Source organism: Phocoena phocoena, chromosome 6 (genome assembly GCF_963924675.1).
Source record: "Phocoena phocoena chromosome 6, mPhoPho1.1, whole genome shotgun sequence".
NCBI lineage: Eukaryota > Metazoa > Chordata > Mammalia > Artiodactyla > Phocoenidae > Phocoena > Phocoena phocoena.
Window position 1 is genome coordinate 107,197,351 of NC_089224.1, and position 19,090 is coordinate 107,216,440.

Consider the following 19,090-nt stretch of genomic DNA (forward strand, 5'->3'; position numbering starts at 1 on the left):
TATTGTCATGTTGTCATAAATTAAAGGGGAGGGCGTGGGGCCTACCAGGATTTTGAAGTTTTTTTTTTCCTCCTATTTAAAGTTTATGTCTCCTGTATAGCATCCCATAATGCTGGTTATTTTTATGCTGAATATTTGGGACAAAGAGCCTCTCTTAAATGAAAGATAATTGCAAGCTTTGTCCCTTGCCTCAAGTTTACTGCAGGTTTTCTCTCCTCGTTGGTTATACAAAATGAAATTATAAACCACCAGTAGCCTGGGAGATGTCAATCGATTCCAAATGACTAAGTATTTAATTCAATCATTGCCTATACTTCCAGGGATGACTCGGGTGTTTTTCTTCTTACTGAGGGCTCCATGAACGCCCGGCTCTGCAATGGCTGCTGAGGACTGTGTCTGTTGCAAGGAGGCTCCCCTGCAGTGAGGAGCTGGGCAAGCCTGTTCCATAGCAGCCCTTTTTGCAAATGGTAGTGGATTTTTGCAGAAGGTTTGTGGCCAGATCGCTATGTATAATACTGATGAAGCATTTTTGTTCCAGCTCTGTCTCGGAAGACCTAGGCTGTAGACGTGGGGATTTCAGTAGGAAACATTATGGATCTGTGGAGCTGGTAAGTTTACACTGTCTGTTCAGTGGTAGAACATTGATTTTGATTTAGAGAGGATCGCCAAGCTCTTCAGATCTTTTGTTGTATATTTACTGTTAGACCATGTGAGTACAGTATAAGGACTGGATGGGAATGAATGACTATTGAAGGGCTATAATAATTTGATCATCTTTATCTGTGTGTTTTTACTGTTACGTACTTTTAATCTGTGTCTTTCAGTGTGTTAAAACATGTGGCTTGGTATTTTTCTCTGTTAATGGTGTTATATAATTAAATAAAATCATTTATGAATTAAGAAAGGTAGCATCTGTTTTTATGTTATCTTGTTCCTAAAAGTTTCTAAATCTAGTTTTTGTGGTTTAAATATTATTGTAATACATATTCTGATTTTTCTGTACCTTTGCTCTCTGGGTATGTGATAGGATTTAGAATATTTATGAGCTCTTTTTTTTCCTGTTAAAAGTATATGTGTTGGGCTAGATAAATGACTGTGATAGGTAATAGATATCTGGAATGAAAATATCCATATTTTCTTTAATGAGAGAGATTGGGGATTGTGTTATGATTTTTTTAAATTGTATGCTTTCATTTTAAAAGAGGCATAATGAAGGCATATCATAGCCTCAGTTTTTTAAAAGACAGAATTGTGAGTTCTTTTCCCACAAGAAAAGAACAAACTGCATGGAAATTTGAACAGATTTTCAGGAAAATGTGCTTATAAGATTCTCTTGGCTATTAAAACATTAAATTTATTATTTCTGTCTATTTACAAAAACTGAGTTGATGGGATCCATTTGTATAGTACCCAGTTATCCCCGATTAATATAAGCTGCATTCTTGCAGGGTTTAAAAAGTAAAAAAAAATATGCCAGAATCATGTACCAGTAGCATTCTACTTGAATTCAAGCATATATTACAGGTTTGACTGTGTACCTGCCCCACGTATATTCTTGAAAATATGCATTAAGTAAAAGATTTGGTCCTTGTTCTTAGGGAGCTTACTGTCCTCCAGCTGGGCAGATAAGATATACATAATATATCTAAAGAATGAATTTGGTCACGTAAAAGATGCACTGGTTGATTCAATCAATGCCTGTTCTGTGTGAGTCACTGGTGACACCGTGCCAACTCAGACCACCACCTCTCCTGAAAGAGCGTGTGCATAACTGTAATTCAGAGTGGGAATTGGTAAATATTGTGAGAAGCACACAGATAGGGCCTGGTGGGGGTTGGGAAAAGGAGGGAGCAACCCATTCTAGCCAGGCATCTCGGGGAAGCAGCCTGGAAGGCCTTATGGGGGCTGTGGGATGTGGGTTGGTGGCAAGGAAGACAGACAGTAGATATTTGCACACAGCAAGATTCTTGGCAGTGATGATTCGAAGGGCAGCAAGCAAATGGTCCTGCCCAGCAGAGAGTGTAGGGCAGCAGAGCATAGTGGTTACACAACAGCTAGGCTTTGGACTCAGGCAGGCCTGCATTCACATACCAGTTCCATCAGTTAGTATCTTTGTAAACATCTCGGAACCCCAGGGGTGCCTAAGAGCTTGTGCTCTGAATTCATTCTTGTTTCATCATTTACTAGTTGTATGATCTGGAACTTCTTTGAGCCTCAGTTTTCTCATCTATGAAATGGGGTTTATTCATATTATCTACCTTATAGGGTTACCGGGAGGATTAAATGAGATGATGCACGTAAGCACAGTCCCTGTTAACTAGCTATAGCAGCAAAGATGAAATTTGGTAGCAAAAGTAGGACCTTGACTCTTAGGTAAAGACTTGAACGTGATCTAATGAGTATGGAGCTCTGTAAACAATGAGAGTGGTGTCTGGGGGAGACAACGTAGGTGTGTAGGATGAACCCTTTATAGACTTACGGAAATCACAGAATATCAGACTGGGAACGTACTTCAGAGCAGCAATTTCAAGCTTGAACAGGCATCAGAATCACCTGGAGAGTTTATTAAAACAAATTGCTGGATCCCACCCCCAGAGTTTCAAGTTCAGTAGGTCGGGGTTAACCCAGATTTTGCACGTTCTAACAAGCTCCCAGATGATGTTGATGCTGCTGGTGGCAGGACCACCCTTGAAGAAACCCTGCCTTACTGAATCCTAGACTAGGCATCAGTTATCCCCAGCCTCATGAGGCAGCTCATTGAGCAAAAGTTCTTCAATCCATCTGTTCAGGTTTTTACTCTAGAGCCATGATCTTGTGTGTGTGTGTGTGTGGGTGGGTGTATGTGTGTTTATAACTTTTTAAATATTATAAAGTAACTTTTAAATACATTTTAAAATTCCATGTGTAATTTCACCACCTTGAATCAAGTATTTTCATCTCCTTTGGTACCTTCCAATTTTTATAGCTCCAAAGCCATTTCTACATGGCTGTAATCAAATTATACATTTACTTTCGCATTCCTCTTTTTTCATTTAACTGTATTTTGTAACTGTCTTCTTGTCATGTAGTCTTTGAAGTTACCATTTTAATCGGTGCATGATAGCCCAACAAGGTGATAAACAATTATCTGTGGAACAGTTTCCTTCCTTTTGTAAAATTAGGTTGTTTCTAGTTTCCCCGCGTTAGAAATGACATGCGCTAGAGGCTGCAATGGTTGGGAAAGATGCAATGAGCAAGTTCCAGTTTTGCCATCAGAGGATCTCTTGAAATTCTGACTCCAGTGTTTTAGAGAGGAGACATTTTCTCTCGCCTATGAACAGCAGAGTATTATTAAATTAAAAACCATTTTATCGGGGCTTCCCTGGTGGCGCAGTGGTGGAGGGTCCGCCTGCCGTTGTGGGGTACGTGGGTTCGTGCCCTGGTCCGGGAGGATCCCGCATGCCGCGGGGCGGCTGGGCCCGTGAGCCATGGCCGCTGAGCCTGCGCGTCCGGAGCCTGTGCTCTGCAGCGGGAGAGGCCGCAGCGGTGAGAGGCCCGCGTACCGCAAAAAAAAAAAAAAAAAATTTTATGCGTCCTAAGTTCATGAGAAAGCGAGTTTAATTTTTCTTACACCTGGTTTGATGGATATTGTTGGGAACCCAATCGATCTTGGGTGTCCTGGAACTCAGACTTTGTAGAGAGGTCCTTAGGATTCTGTAAAATTGAAATTTTAGCATAAACTTCTTCTGACCTTCAGGAAATTAGGTAGAAGTCCTTGTGAAGAAGGATATCGGCCATTCAAATCAGCAATGAGGGCAGATGCAGGGGCTTGGTTCCTAGGTTTCAATTGGGTATACATTTGGTGGGAGACTGTGGAGCTCAGATCTCTACTGACTCACAGGAGAGTTTCTCAGCCCTGATTCAACAGCTGTGTGTTGAAGTCTCCCGCCATGGGGCAGGCACGGTGCCGGGCACTGCGGGAGAAGGAAAAAACCAGTTGTTCTGCTCTCCTGGAGCTGGAGATAGTCTACCTTTAGAAACCAACGGCCTCAAACTTTGAGTCTCCAGGCCATGTGTGTCTTAGCTGCCCCAGCTGTGTTCCCTGCCTTAATCAGGGATGGTTTCCTTGCAAAGAAGGGAGATCCACTGGGTCCAGCTCAGGTATAAAGTAATGCATGGAAAGGGTGTGGGTGAATCTCCCCAGAATGCAGTGCAGGAAGCACAGCTGGGCCCCATGTGACTGGGAAGCCATCAAGCAGCTATTCTCATTTCTCTCCAGTCCCTGTGATTTCTCAGCTTCACTCTTCTCTGCGTGTCGTTACCAATCTCCTCTCTGCACGCCAGCTTCCCCGAAAACACAGTTGCCTCTCTCCAGTCCATTTTTCCCCAGCAGCGGTGGGTTTTTTTTAATACTTCTTTTTATCATGGTAAAAATATACACAACATAAAATTTACCATTTTTAAGTGTACAATTCAGGGCCATTATGTACATCCACAGGGTTATGCAACCATCACCACTATCCACTTTCAGAACATTTTTCATCATCCCAGATAGACACCGTACCCATTAAACAATGACTCCCATTCCCCCCGCTCCCCAGCCCCTCGCAACCTCTGTTCTATCTTCTGTCTCTCTGAATTTGCCTGTTCTACATATACATGTAAGTGGAATTATGCAATTTTTGTCCTTTTGTGTATGATTTATTTCACTTGGTGTCAGATTTTCAAGGTTCATCCATGTTGTAGCATGTATCAGAATTTCGTTCCTTTTTATGGCTGAATAATGTTTCATCATGTGTATATACCGCATTTTGTTTATTCACCTATTGACGGATGCTTGGGTTGTTTCTACTTTTTAGCTATCGTGGATAATGTTATTGTGAACATTGTTACACAAGTATGTGCTTGAGTCCCTGCTTTTAATTCTTTTGGGTATGTTAACTAGGAGTGGAATTGCTGGATCTTATGGTGATTCTATTTTTAACTTTCTGAGGCACTCTCAAACTAGTCTCAGAGCGGCTGCACCACTTTACATCATTCCCACAGCAGTGCCCCAGGGCTTCAGTTCCTCCACGTTCTCACCAACACTTGTTATTTTCCTTTTTTTTTTTTTTTTAATAGCCATCCTAACAGGTATGAAGTAGTATCTCATTGTTGTTCTGATTTGCCTTTCACTAATGATTAATAATGTTGAGCATCTTTTCATGTGCTTATTGGCCATTTGTATATCTTCTTTGGAGAAATGGTATTCAAGTCCTTTGCCCATTTTTAAATTGGGTTGTTTGTTTTGTTGTTGTCGCGTTTCAGGAGTTCTTAATATATTCTGGATATTAATCCTTTATCAGATATATATGATTTGCAAATATTTTCACCTATTATGTGGGCTGTACTTTTATTCTGTTGACAATGCCCTTGGATGCACAAAAGTTTTTAAATTTTCATGAAGTCCAGTTTATCTGTTTGTTTCTCTTGTGGCCTGTGCTTTTGGTGTTTGTATCCAAGAAATCATTGCCAAATCCAATGTCATGAAGATTCCCCCTATGTTTTTTTCTAGGAGTTTTATAGTTGCAACTTTTACATTTATGTCTTTGATCCACTTTGAGTTAATTTTTGTATATGGTATAAGGTAAGGGTCCAACTTCATTCTTTTGCATGTGGATGTTCAGTTTTCCCGGCATTATTTGTTGAAAGGACTGTCCTTTTCCCAGTGAATGGTCTTGGCATCCTTGTCGAAAATCAATTGATTATGTATGCAAGGGTTAATTTCTAGGATTTCTCTTCTGTTTCATTGATTTATATGTCTGTCCTTATGCCAGAGTGATGTTTTAAAATGTTGACAATACAATGTCTTTTCTTTCTTAAATCCCTTCTGTGGCCCATTGCACTGCAAGCCCAGACCTTTTACAAAGCCCTACAAGATCCTGCGTGATCCCTGTTCTACCTTCCTCTCCCACCGTCTCTCATGCTACTCACTGTGCTTCAGTGGCCTGATTTTGGTCTCTAGAACAATTTGAGTTCCTCCCTGTCCTTTGCACTTACTATTCTCTCTTCGAGCTGTTCTCTAACTCAGCATCCTCTTTATTTTCTCAATGGTGTTTATCACAATTGATTTTTAAAAAATATTTATTTGGCTGTACCGGGTCTCAGTTGTGCCACGCGGAATCTTTGTTGCGGCATGTGGGATTTTTTTTAGTTACGGCATGTGGGACCTTTAGTTACTGCCTGTGGGATCTAGTTCCCTGACCAGGGATCAAACCTGGGCCCCCTGCATTGGAAGAGCGGAGTCTTAACCACTGGACCACCAGGGAATTCCCACAATTGATATTTATTTGTTTACTAACTACTCTCTCATCCACTAGAGGTGAGGGTGAACCTTGTTCATTGTTGGATTTCTAGGCCCTGGCACATACAAAGTTCTCATTCACTGTTTTTTATTACTAAATTGATTTCTAGTCCCCCAATCCCCTGGTCTTGCAGCCCTTTCGCCCCTTATAGTCATAGGGTGAAGGGTTCATTCTTGGACCCTAATTTCTTGGATTCAGGTATCTATCCCTGATTCAAACAGTTGAGTTCAGGGTAGTGGGATCATGTGGTATAAATGCGGCCTCCTAGACCCTCAGCAGAGTTTGTGGATAGGGCAGATTCTCTCTGAAAAGGATATAGAGAAAAATCAGTTTCAAAGAGCATAAGCTGGGAAGGAGGCCTCACATGTATCTGCAATATTTCCTCTTCTAGTAGATGATTTAAAAGCTCAAACTAAAAGCACCTGGCTAAAATGTCATCCTCTGCCAGTGGACTATTATCCCTGACACTTTTTTTAATCCCATAAACAATGATATGGATTATAAACTCTCTAAAAATAGGAATCATGGCTCTTTATTTACCACTGTGTCCCTCATACCAACAACAATGCTTAGCATTAGTAACTTAGTAAATATTAATTGAATGAATGAATGGTTCAATTTGGTTGGAATTAGAGAGTAGCCTAACCCGTCAAAAATAAAGAGGGAAAAACGAGCTTCTTTGATTCCCCCTCCCCAGTATAGACTCATCAGCTTGCAGTGCATTCCATCTGAAACATACGCCGTTTTTTCTTCTTGATGAATTGAAAGTCTGGTCTGTCGTGGCAGCATTCTAAGCAAGGCACAGCTATTACCCCATCGACCACTCTTCTTTACTTTATATCGAAATCTGTCAGGATAAGATTGTTTGTAGTTTTTACTGATCTTTCCTTGGCCTTTGACTCATTGGGTAAGAAACTGCTATGGGCGCCATATGGACCTCTCCGCTGCCCAGCCCAGCTGCTGAGAGCCTTATATAACCCCACATCTGGATACTTCTGGGGAAGGTCTGGATGAAACAGGGTGGTATATTGTCCATTCCTTTTAAAACTTGTACCCTAATGACTCAAGCCTGCATTTGGATCAGCTGCATGTTCCCCTGGTATATCAGGGAGACACATATAAATGCGACTCTGTGAGGATAGCATGGGTTTGTTGTTATGAACTCGGGGTGGCCTCAAAGGACGTCTGGCTGTACTGAGCACAGCCAAAAGAGAGATTTATCATGAACTTGGTTGGCATCTGCAGATTTTAACATTTGAGGTTTTGACTATGTGAAGATCTTTGAAGTCTGATACGTAGTAATTTGTATTTTTGCTCAGGCACAAACTTGAATTACGCCTGTGGGACTATTGTGCAGAAACACGACTCTTGGCTAATGAGTGATTTAGCTAGCTGCCTGCCCAGCATCCCTAATACTCTACAGGGTTGAGTAGGCTTTTTGTTTTCAGAGGCATTTTATGGCAGAATTATATTCTATGTAGTATCACTAAATTGAGAGATGAGTGAAGGTACCAGCATACTTCCCTTAGGAACATCAAAACATCAAGACTTCTACATTCTACAACTAGAATCATAATTTTGGCAGATGTTCTCTGATATTTAACTGTCTTATATTTAAGGCTTTGATAGCTGGTTGACTCATGTAGGTACTGCAAGGTATAACATTCATCTGGAGTTATCGGTGAGTTAACGTGGTTAAAAACTCTGGTGCTCTTTTTAACATTTTTGATGCCTTTGTGGATGATCAGTAATGCCGGCATGGAACATTTTCCAGGCTAAAATTATTGCAACCATTTTCCGTAATGTAGAACTTTAAGACCTCACTCAGATAATTATTTATGCATGCGAATGGAACCAGAAATCTTTTATTATGATTATTATTTTATTATTATTATTAGTTTTGCTGTTTACTGAATGCTTACTGTGTACCAGTGACTGGGCTAAATACTTTAGACGCATTTACCTATGTAATCCTCCCAAACGACTATGGGCAGTAGATGTTATTTGATTGCACCACACACTGTGGATGCTCAGAAGACATTTGTGGACATTGAATGGATTCCCGTTTATCAGACGATCTCAGAGAGATCCCACAGCTAGTGAGTGTAGAGGTGACACTTAAGCCCAGGTCTGTCTGACTCCAAGAGCCCCTGTGCTTAATCTCTCAGTCTACGAGCCTGTGCTGTCATAGCTCTGCCATGTATAGGCTGTTTCCTAAGGCAATTGGATTGATTGTTAGAGCAAACATCTCTGCCCTTAATCAACAGCATAGAGTAGCTCTGCTTGAGGTTTTAGCTCAAATACATAATTTCGAACTCTCTTAGGTCCAAATCTTAACAAAAGCTTGATTTTAAGAAGAATGTTCATAAAGAATTATCTAAGAGATGTCCATGCCATAAATGGTTTAAATTTAATTTCTGGATTAGGCCCAACCATAAGGTAGCTGCAAACACTTGGCGTGCCTTTCTTGGCCCCTCTTAGTCTTGCTTTTCTTGATCTGTGCCTTGGTGTTACGCCTTTAACTTGCACTGATGGACAGAGCAGGAAAGAGCCATATGGATCTGGATGGTGCGTCTCTTGCAGGAAGGTCTTAAGGATTTTTCTCAAGGATTTTTCACTGTCTGTCACACAGTGTCTCCTTTAAGAGGGCCTATGAGAAAAGTTTTCCCGGGACCAAAAAGCAGCTTTGTTGTTAACCTTATAGGCAGTAGGAATCCTCTAAATGGCTGGCTGGGTTTTTTCCTCTTTGCATTGGCCTCTAGGAAGCTCAGGACCCTATTTATGGCTTGCTTCTAACAGCCTTAAAGGACTTTATAACATGCAGCCTAAACTTATTCTCTTGTTTTCAGGTTATTTACCCACACCTAATTTTCCCTTGTTCTGAATTTGTTCTGTATCTAATTTTCCCCTTTGAGTGAGATACATTTCAGTAAGCTGCTTTAAACCTCTTCTAAAGAATAAGGTAGAGCATAAATTAAAAAAAAAAAATCTGTATTCAGCTTCTAGCCCTTAACAGCATATCCTCTGTCCCCCATTGATGGTAGCTTAGTTTATAGAATGGTTTTGACCCTTGTCTCCTCCCTACCCTACTTTTTGATTAGTGCTTTCATGAACTATTTTCCTAGGATCAACAACACCTGGGGAGAATTAGCATCACCTGCCCAGCCGTTTGGTGACCACCTAGAGCACTGAGCCCTGTGTTAATGGTCTGGATAATTGGGGTCCAAAAGTCTTCCAAATCAACTAGCTAAACACACACTGTAATCAGAATACCAGACAAGTCCTCCAACTTTTCCAGGCAAAATCAACCCTGGAAACAGCCATTTCAACGATATTTGGCACCAGCATGCTCTCTAGTTTCAAAACTAGGACTGCAGACGCTCCACTTCCTCCTGGGTAGCGGCGGGCCTGGGTAGCTCACGCTGGGTTCCTCGTGGCCGCACAAGTCTCCCGTTCCTGTGTGGCCCCACGTCCTCCTCCGGGTGACCCTCTCTGCTGCCGCGGCGCCCTCAGCTCAGCTCATGACCACTGGCTCCTACACCTGCTGCTGGAACCCTGGGGTCTTTGTTCTGTGACTCCAGTGGTCTTCACCTGGTGGGATATAGTACTCTGCTGGACTATAAAAATACTTTCAAATTTTGGGCTTCCCTGGTGGCGCAGTGGTTGACAGTCCGCCTGCCGATGCAGGGACACGGGTTCGTGCCCCGGTCCGGGAAAATCCCACGTGCCGCGGAGCGGCTGGGCCCGTGAGCAATGGCCGCTGAGCCTGCACGTCCGGAGCCTGTGCTCCACAATGGGAGAGGCCACAACAGTGAGAGGCCCGCGTACGACAAAACAAACAAATATATATATATATATATATATATATATATATATATATATATATATATATATATATATATATATATATATATATATATATATATATATATATATATATATATATATATATATATATATATATATAGTGTTGGGACTTCCCTAGTGGCACAGTGGTTAAGAATCCGCCTGCCAATGCTGGGGACACGGGTTCGAGCCCTCGTCCGGGAAGATCCCACGCGCCGCGGAGCAACTAAGCCCGTGTGCCACAGCTACTGAGCCTGCATGCCACAACTACCAAAGCCCGCATGCCTAGAGCCCATGCTCTGCAACAAGAGAAGCCATCACAACGAGAAGCCTGCACACCACCATGAAGAGTAGCCCCCGCTCTCCGCAACTAGAGGAAGCCTGCGTGCAGCAACAAAGACCCAATGCAGCCATAAATAAATAAATAAATTTATTTATTTTTAACATTATATATATATATAATGTTATATACCCTTGTATACTGCTCTTATGAATACAAAATATTTTCAGTTTTCTGAAAGGTATTTTTAAGAACCTGTGTTTACTTCTGAATTCAGGCAGGCCTACCATCAAAAATGTAGTACTTGACAGCCATGAACACAGACCCAAGAATTTGAAAAACACCCTTTTAGTGCTGTTACCTTGAAAATGAATCTTACTTTTTTGCCAACCTTTCACCATATGGGCCCTGAACAGTCATAGCTCTTTGTTAGACCCTCAGAACCAAGTCTAATGCTTTTAACTTATTAGCTGCCCTCTGGTAGGCAACTTGGGACAAATTTCCCCGGGGGTATGGGACCCAGAGCATTTGAGGCTTCTTTCGGGTCTGTCTCAGCACCCCTAAGCTGAGACCCTTGTCTTCGGCTTTCTCCTGTCTTGGGGCAAGTCCCTATTTTGTTGGGGTACACATCCATTCCTTGGGTTGGAGCAGCTTCACTCTCTTTGTAGGAGAGGAGAATATCTGTGGTTTTAAAATTTGCTCCCCTTTTTTCCCCCACTGGGTGAAGTTAGGGAAAGTCATGCCCAAATCCAGTGTAGCCTCTGCCATGACTGACTTACCAAAAAGGGCTCCCAGTTTCATGCTACAACGAATATTCTTATTTTTATATTGAACTATTTTACATATTTAATTAAAGCAGTTACTTTGGGTTCCTTTATGTGTAAGAAAAGGATTGTATGCTTTTTGGCCTCAGCTTTTTAATTGGTCTTTCGCGGTTTTCACTGTGTTGCAGTCTTTTAAAATACAATCTCAGGCTGTGTTTGCTTAATAGATGTGAAGACTTTTTAATTACGTTGGGAGTACATTTCAGCCACTCTAAATTCTCCTTTTGATCCCCGCGATAGTTCCACAAATTCCCTTGCAAATTCGCCTTTGGATGCTTCCCCTTCTTGTTCCCACTGAGCCTGCTCTTGCCAAAGTCACCAGAGACCTTTCTGCTACCAAATCCAGGTGACGCGTTTAGTCTTTAGCTCACAGGCCCACTCTGCACATGTGCCCTCTTAAAACTTTCCCCTCCCTTGGCGTCTGCGCCTCTGCTCTCCCGTACTTCTCTTTCTACCTCCCTACGGCACCGTCTCAGCTTCTTTTAGGGAGCTCTTCTCGTCTGCCTGGCCCTTGAATTTGGTTGCTCCTCAGGGTTCTCTTCTCACTCTGTCTGCTCTCCCTCATCATCTTTCCTATCCCCATGGCTTCAGGTACTGTCTTTAGGCTGGTGACCCACAGATCCATATATTCTTCCCAGGTCTCTGTCCACAGCATATAGGACCACCTGCCCAAATGTCCACTGGACATTGCCATGGGCAGTTGAACCTTAAAACGCCCACTACAGAACTCACCGTCGTTGCTCTTTGCCCACCCACACCACTGGGTAAATGGCTCTACCTTTCCTTCCGTTGCTAATATCAGAAACCAGGAGCTCACCCATAGCCCACATCCAGTCTCTTACCAAATCCTGTTGGTTATATGTTCTCAACAGATTTCATGGGTAAGTTGCTTTTATTCACATGGATGTGCACTCACAATGCCAGACAGTCTTTTGAGGAGATGATAGATAGATAGATAGGTAGATAGACATATATACGTATATATATGTATGCATGGAAATATATATTATGTATATGTACTAATATAAATTTCACAACTACCTGATGGGGTATAGATACTTTTGTTACCCTCATTTTATAGATGAGGTAACTGAAGTTCAAAGAGATTAACTTGTCCAAAGTCACACAACTAGTAAGTTGCAGAGCTTGTTCCCCTGTCTTATGCACAGAAGGTTGTAGTTATTTAAAAGTTCTGTGATCTCCCCATTGTTATAGGCTGCACTCCAATGCCCCTCATACCTTACGGCACATAAAAATCACTTGAGGAATTTGTTTAACATTCAGGCTCTGATTTGACATGTCTGGAGTGAACCAAATAGTGTGCATTTTTTTTACAAGCTTCCATTGTGAAAGTGACTTTTAATTCCTTATATGTTTCTCATTTGATCTCTTAAGGAGATAGGAATAGGAAAAGGACAGGCGTGTTTGCTTCTATGAACTCCCTTTTTGGAGTGACATTTGTGTCATTTCCTCCTTCTCTGAGCTTCCGGCAGTTTTTCTTGGTCTCCCTGACTTCTCAAAGATTCCATTCAACAAGTTTTGATAAGAACATCCAGTTTGTCAGAATTCTCAGCTGTAGTTAACCTGATTCTGGGGGATGATTTCCTTAATGCTACAAAGAGTACTTTCCCAAATGTCCCACTCTGTCAGCATCATACTTATGCTTTCAAACAAATAACAACAACAACAAAACAACAGCAAAAAGCCAAAGCCTTCACATCTCTCCTTTGCTTATGGAATAGAGCTTTTAGCTTTCCAAAAATGCCTCCAACCAATCTTTGGAGCCTTCACGCCTCTGGCCCATGATCCAGCCAAATAGGCCTTTACTCACCGTCACCCAGGCCTCTGGGGCTTTTTTATGCCTCTCAGTCCTTCTAAAATGCCTTCTTGAAATACGCCTCTACCAGGGCTGTTTTCCATGTAGCCTTACCTGATTCCCCTATGGGAAAATCATCTTTCACTCTTTAGAACCCTGCAATTCTTTGCATTTCTCTATGGCACCTGTCATATTTTACACTGAAATTATTTGTGTGCATTTCTTATACCTTTTCAGTGGGCAGAACTCATGGTTCTTTTTAGTTGTATCCCCAGTGGCATCTAGCTCACTGCCAAATGTCTATGTATTAGCTAAAAGGTCAATTTTGCTAGACATCTGGTGTCTGATCAATTTTTTTCTTTTCTTAAATTTTTATATTACTTTCCAGCCTCTGTGTGTGTATGTGCACATGCATGCCGATATACTTTTAAACAGACTTTTCTGATTATAAAAGGAATACATGCTCATTATAGAAAATTTGAAATATAGTGAAAAAGCACTGGAAAATTAAATTAGTCTGTAATCCTACCACCTATGGATAATCACTATTAAGATTTAGTGTGTCCCTTTAGTAATTAAATTTATATACAAAACAGTTTTATATTTTTTTTTTCAGTTTTATATTTTCTTTGTGCTTCTTTACTTAAAAACAAAGTAGTCTCTTTTTGAAGACATAGATACTCTTCCGCAAACAACTTTGTCTTCTTCCATCTAAATCTCTTATTTCTTCTGTATGTCTGATTGGCTACGCACTGGCTAGGACTCCAGAACCATAGTAAATATCATGGTTGCAGGCATCCTTCTCCTGCAATTCCAGGTAAGTTTTTTAGGCAGTATGTGAGGGTTATCTTTTCCCAATCATTGTGTGTCTGAGAACGTCTTGAGCTATGCCTTCCATAAGAGCAGCTTGGTTGGTTTTTAAATTTCTGAGTCATCACCTTTCTCTCTTAAAAATTCACATGTTGGGGACTTCCCTGGTGGCACAGTGGTTACGAATCCACCTGCCAATGCAGGGGGCACAGGTTCGATCCCTGGTCCGGGAAGATCCCACATGCCGTGGAGCAACTAAACCCACGTCCCACAATTACTGAGCCTGTGCTGTAGAGCCTGAAAGCCACATCTACTGAGCCTGCGTGCCACAACTACTGAAGCCCATGCGCCTAGAGCCCGTGCTCCGCAACAAGAGAAGCCAGTGCAATGAGAAGCCCGCGCACCACGACGAAGAGTAGCCCCCACTCGCCACAACTAGAGAAAGCCCGTGTGCAGCAACGAAGACCCAATGCAGCCGAAAATAAATAAATAAATTTATTTTTCAAAAAAATTCACAAATTTTGATCTGTTACTGTATTGTTTTCCTAGGCCTGCCGTAACAAATTACCACAAACTGAATGGCTTAAAGCAACAGAAATTATTCTCTCGTAGTTCTGGAGGCTAGAAGTCTGAAGTCAAGATGTTGGCAGGGCCACACTCCCTCTGAAGGTTCGAGGGAGAAATCCTCCCTTGCCTCTTCCAGCTTCCATGGTTACCAGCAATCCCTGACATCCTTTGGCTTGTAGCTGCATCACTCCAATCTCTGCTTCCCATGGCCTCCTGACCTGCATTTCTGTAACTGTGTCTCCCTCTTTTCTCTTATAAAGACACCAGCCATTGGACTTAGGTCCCACCCTAATTAGTGACCTCATCTTAACTTATTTAATTACATCTACAAAGGCCCTCTTTGCAAATAAGAGCGCATTCTGAGGTTCCAGGTGGATGTAAAGTGGCAGCAGGGGGCGGGGAACACCATTCAAGACAGTACAGTTACTTTCTGCCCTTTAGTGTTCAGAAAGAAGCCTGAGACAGTTTAGTTTATTTTCTTTCTCGGAAACCTTTTCTGCCTGAATCTGTCTCAAACCTTCTTCTTTATTCTTTTATTTTAAAAATGTTTCCCATAGTTTCTCTGTGTCTTTCTCTTCTCACCAATTTTTCCCAAAATATTGCATCTTTGCAAATCTTGGACCCAGGTCTTACGTCACAGATGAATATTTTCTTCAGATATATCTTTGATTATTGCTCATTTTTTCCCCTTGAAACGATAAGGAAGATCTTTTTTCTGTCCTCTGTAGCTGTCTTTTCTTTCTCATTATTTTCATTTTGTTTTGTGCCTTTTCATTTTGGAAAGGCATCTCAAATGATAAACATCCTACTGTCTCTGTTTTCTACAGTAAATGTTTTGCTTTCCTCCTCCAATGAGGATTTTAATCCTACATTTGCATATTTTGTCCTCTTTTATCTTGCCCGCTTCCACAAGCTTTATACGCTTGTTGCAAAAATTGTCTTCTGTCTTATTGAGGACAACAACTGCTTTTCTAAACTTTTATTTTGGTTTCATAGTAAAAAACGATGAGCTTCCTTTTTTAGTTTTCAGGATCATATGTAGCTTTTTTTTTTTTCATAACTCCCATGTTGGTGATTTTTTTTTTCCTTTTTACAGAATCTTCAAACAAAAACAAAGAGCTATTCAGACCTTGTATTTTCAACAGACAGAATGTACAATGGCCTGAGCCCTCATTGTCCTTTTGGGTACTGCAGCTTCTCTGAACCAAACATCTGGATGGCCAGTGGTTGTGCAAAGCTCCCTGATCAATATCCAGAATCTAGCTGGCATTTATCTTGTAAAGCTCTGCTGGAATGAGCTAGGACGTTCTCTGTGCTTGGCTTTTTGCTGCTCTGAATGAGTAGCTCTAGAATTTATACATATAGTCAGGACTTAGGGGGCTCCAGGTAGCAGTCTGCTTGGAAGAGGAGTATTAAAATAATGTTTGCTTAGCTCTTTACATAAGCTTGAGAAAATACCATCTGTGTAGATTAAAGAACAGGATGGAGATTAAGAAGGTTATATCTCCCCCCATCCCAACCACACTTTGGTGTGCCCGGCAGCTTGGCATATTGACAAAACCATGTTCCCCAGGGTGCTCTGCTACCAGGACCCTTCCGGTCTGTCTCCCTACCTATGGCACATTGTTTATGAAGACTGCATTTTCTAACGTGGACTTTGTCTCCCTCCCTCCCCACATCTTGCCCAATGTGTTCCTGGAGAGAAGAAAAGGTGCTGGAATGGTTGGGACTACCTTAAAATGCAGTACCTGTGCAGTAAAAGGATGATGCCCGATGTTTTATTGTTATTCTTCATATAGACCCAGTGTTTCTTAGCCCAAAGGAGGTGGTGAAGAGAAAAATAAACTGCCATCCAGCTTTCTGTAATGACCACAGATTTGCTCTGTTTTGGGCAACAAAGTCAGTGACCAAATATGTTTCCCAGTTCTTTTCTCCATTGGCCATACAGTAGGTAGAAAATGTCCTGATATTTTGGCCATTGGGTGGACAGTCAGTCTTCAGACTCATGAATTGTCATCTTTTGTGCTGAATCTTCACAAATATTTTACTGGGAATTTGAGTATCAGGGACTAGTCAGATATTATTTTAATGAAGAAACCAAGATGGATAGCATTTGAGATGGAGGGTTAGATGTCAGTACTCATCCTGACTTGCCTCAGATCTCTCAGTAGAATAGGTGGAGAAGTCATTGCTTGGAAGAAAAGGTGTTTCCGGAGTGGCGATTTGGTGATTGACAAGTCAGGGCCAAGATGGGAGATGTAATGGGAAGTGAAAAAGGAATGGATAAAAGAACTGGGGAGTGGTAGTGAAGATCTAGCCATGGTCAAGAAGCATGAGCTTGGCGTAGGCCTAGTCATATGGAAACATGTCTCTTTGAACACAGAAGGGAAGCATGAGAGTTTACTTGGTAGGAGGTGATTGAAAACTGGGACTTGACTTGGTGGGCTTGAGTAGAACTCAGCAGTACGAAGGTCTATGTGTTAGTAAATGCAGTGTTGGTGTGATTAACCACAGATCCCCAGCTAGAATGTGTACCGGAAAGATCCAGAGTGGATTATAAGTCAGGTACTGTGATGACAAATCTATACCAGTGTGGGTGAGAGCAGGTTTGGGGTCTTAGTAGTGGATGACAAAGCCATGGAGTTAAGTGAGGTCATTAGATTTGAGACAGCTGAAGGACGTGAGCTCAAGACATCAGATAAATCATTGTGATGGACGTTGAGTTTGCTGAGGATGTTGGCCAGAGATGTGGATGATAAGTCTGAGCCCAGATCCGAGGCCTTGGTTGTTCTTCAGCCAACAATTATCTTCCTAGCTGGAGAATCTTCTAACCAATTCAGGTTCTCTGACATGTGCCCTGGCGCTCAGCACTCCAGCTGCCCAACCTCCCAAATCTTTGCTCCACCCCATGGCACAGGGAGAAGAGGATGTAGGTGAAGAGTGGGAGGAAGAAAACATCTCCTCTGGTCCCCGTCTCCACTCCCTTGCCTCTCGCTGCAGACAGCGGAAGTGAACCAGACTGACCGGGAGAAGTGAACCAGGGGCCCGGGAGCAGTACTTGCCAGTCAGGGGATGGCTTATTCCACCCATGTTCAGGCCTTATCTCCCCACCTTTTTTTGATGGAAACATTTTAACTTTCTTTCTTCCTTTCTGAGCCATACTTTCTAAGTCAGGGGTATGGATGTGTGTCAGGGTGTCTACATGTCTGTGATTTGCATATGCAAATGGTCTCCTTGACCAGTATTTGTAGTTTTAAAAATCTACTTATGTTGGAAATCATTTCTCAAAGGTCCTGTACATCTTCCAGAATAAATTGCATTATAGCGACAAAAGCTTCGCTCCCCAAGGCAGAGTTGTCCCTCCAGCCTCTGACCGCCCCCAGTGCCCCATCCTTACTTCTGTGCTGTGGCATTTAACCAGGTTATGTGTGATTTATCTGTTTACATGTGTGTGTCTCTCTCTCCCAGTAGGCTCTGTGCTCCTCCAGGGTAGGGATCATGTTGCATTTGTCTTTTTAATTCCAGCAGTTAGTACAGACCCTGAGAAATTAGTTCTCAATAATATCGGAAGAGTGACAAATGTTTAAACAGACCTTCCAAGAGTGTAAATGCAGCACTGAAATGGTTTAATCATACTAACAATAGTCATGGCATTTTATATTAATCATTATCATATTATTATTAAAATACATATTGTTATAACATGATTGAGCACTTCCTATGTCCAGAAACTATTCTAGGCTCATTCCATGTTTTATATTATTTTATCACTTTTTTTTTTTTGCGGTACGCGGGCCTCTCACTGCTGTGGCCTCTCCCGTTGCGGAGCACAGGCTCTGGACGCGCAGGCTCAGCGGCCATGGCTCATGGGCCCAGCCGCTCCGCGGCATGTGGGATCTTCCCGGACCGGGGCACGAACCCGTGTCCCCTGCATCGGCAGGCGGACTCTCAACCACTGCGCCACCAGGGAAGCCCTTGTTTTATATTACTGAATCCTCTCCACAAGGCTAAAAGTGGCTACAATCATTTTCCTCATTTTAGAGATAGGGAAAATGAAATTTAGAGAGGAAAAATTAAGTGATTTGCCCAAGGTCACATAGCTAGTAAGTGTGGAACTGAGATTTGAACCTGATCAGTTGAGTGCCAAAACCCACACTTGTAACCACTCATTTTAAAGAGAGGAGACAGGGGCGGAGGATGGAAATCTGAAATATTATTTTTAAAGATATAATTTACACAAATTTTAAAAGATTTTTTTCCTAAGTTAAAATACTGTTTCTGTGACTTATATATACCTGAATGCCAAGTACCCAGTGCATGATAAGCAGAGATCGCAGGGATCCTAGTGCTGCTTAAGGTGTGGAAACAGACACCAGCCCAAAGAAACAAAGCAATTCAGCAGAGAGGAAAGAGCCTTTTGTTTTTGAAATTTTATGTATTTGTATTAATTTAGGAAATATTCTCATCTAATTGCCTCTAATATTAAACTAATAATACTTTTATTTACAGTAGTTAATGAATAACACTTTATTCTTCCTTTTTAAATTTTTTCTTTTACATTAATTTGTTAAATCATACAGATGGATATTGTTGCTTAGATATTACTTTTTCCCAGAAATAAAAC

The 19,090-nt window shown here is 41.7% G+C and overlaps 1 protein-coding gene across 1 annotated transcript in view; it reads left to right on the plus strand.

The window, feature by feature from the left end:
* The first annotated feature begins 464 nt into the window (after positions 1-464).
* GARNL3 (GTPase activating Rap/RanGAP domain like 3) overlaps positions 465-19,090 on the plus strand; it is a 108,367-nt gene continuing 89,741 nt past the window's right edge. Inside the window, exon 1 of the mRNA XM_065878825.1 lies at positions 465-608. Coding sequence (XP_065734897.1) covers positions 465-608 — 144 coding nt within the window. The remainder of the gene's footprint in view (positions 609-19,090) is intronic.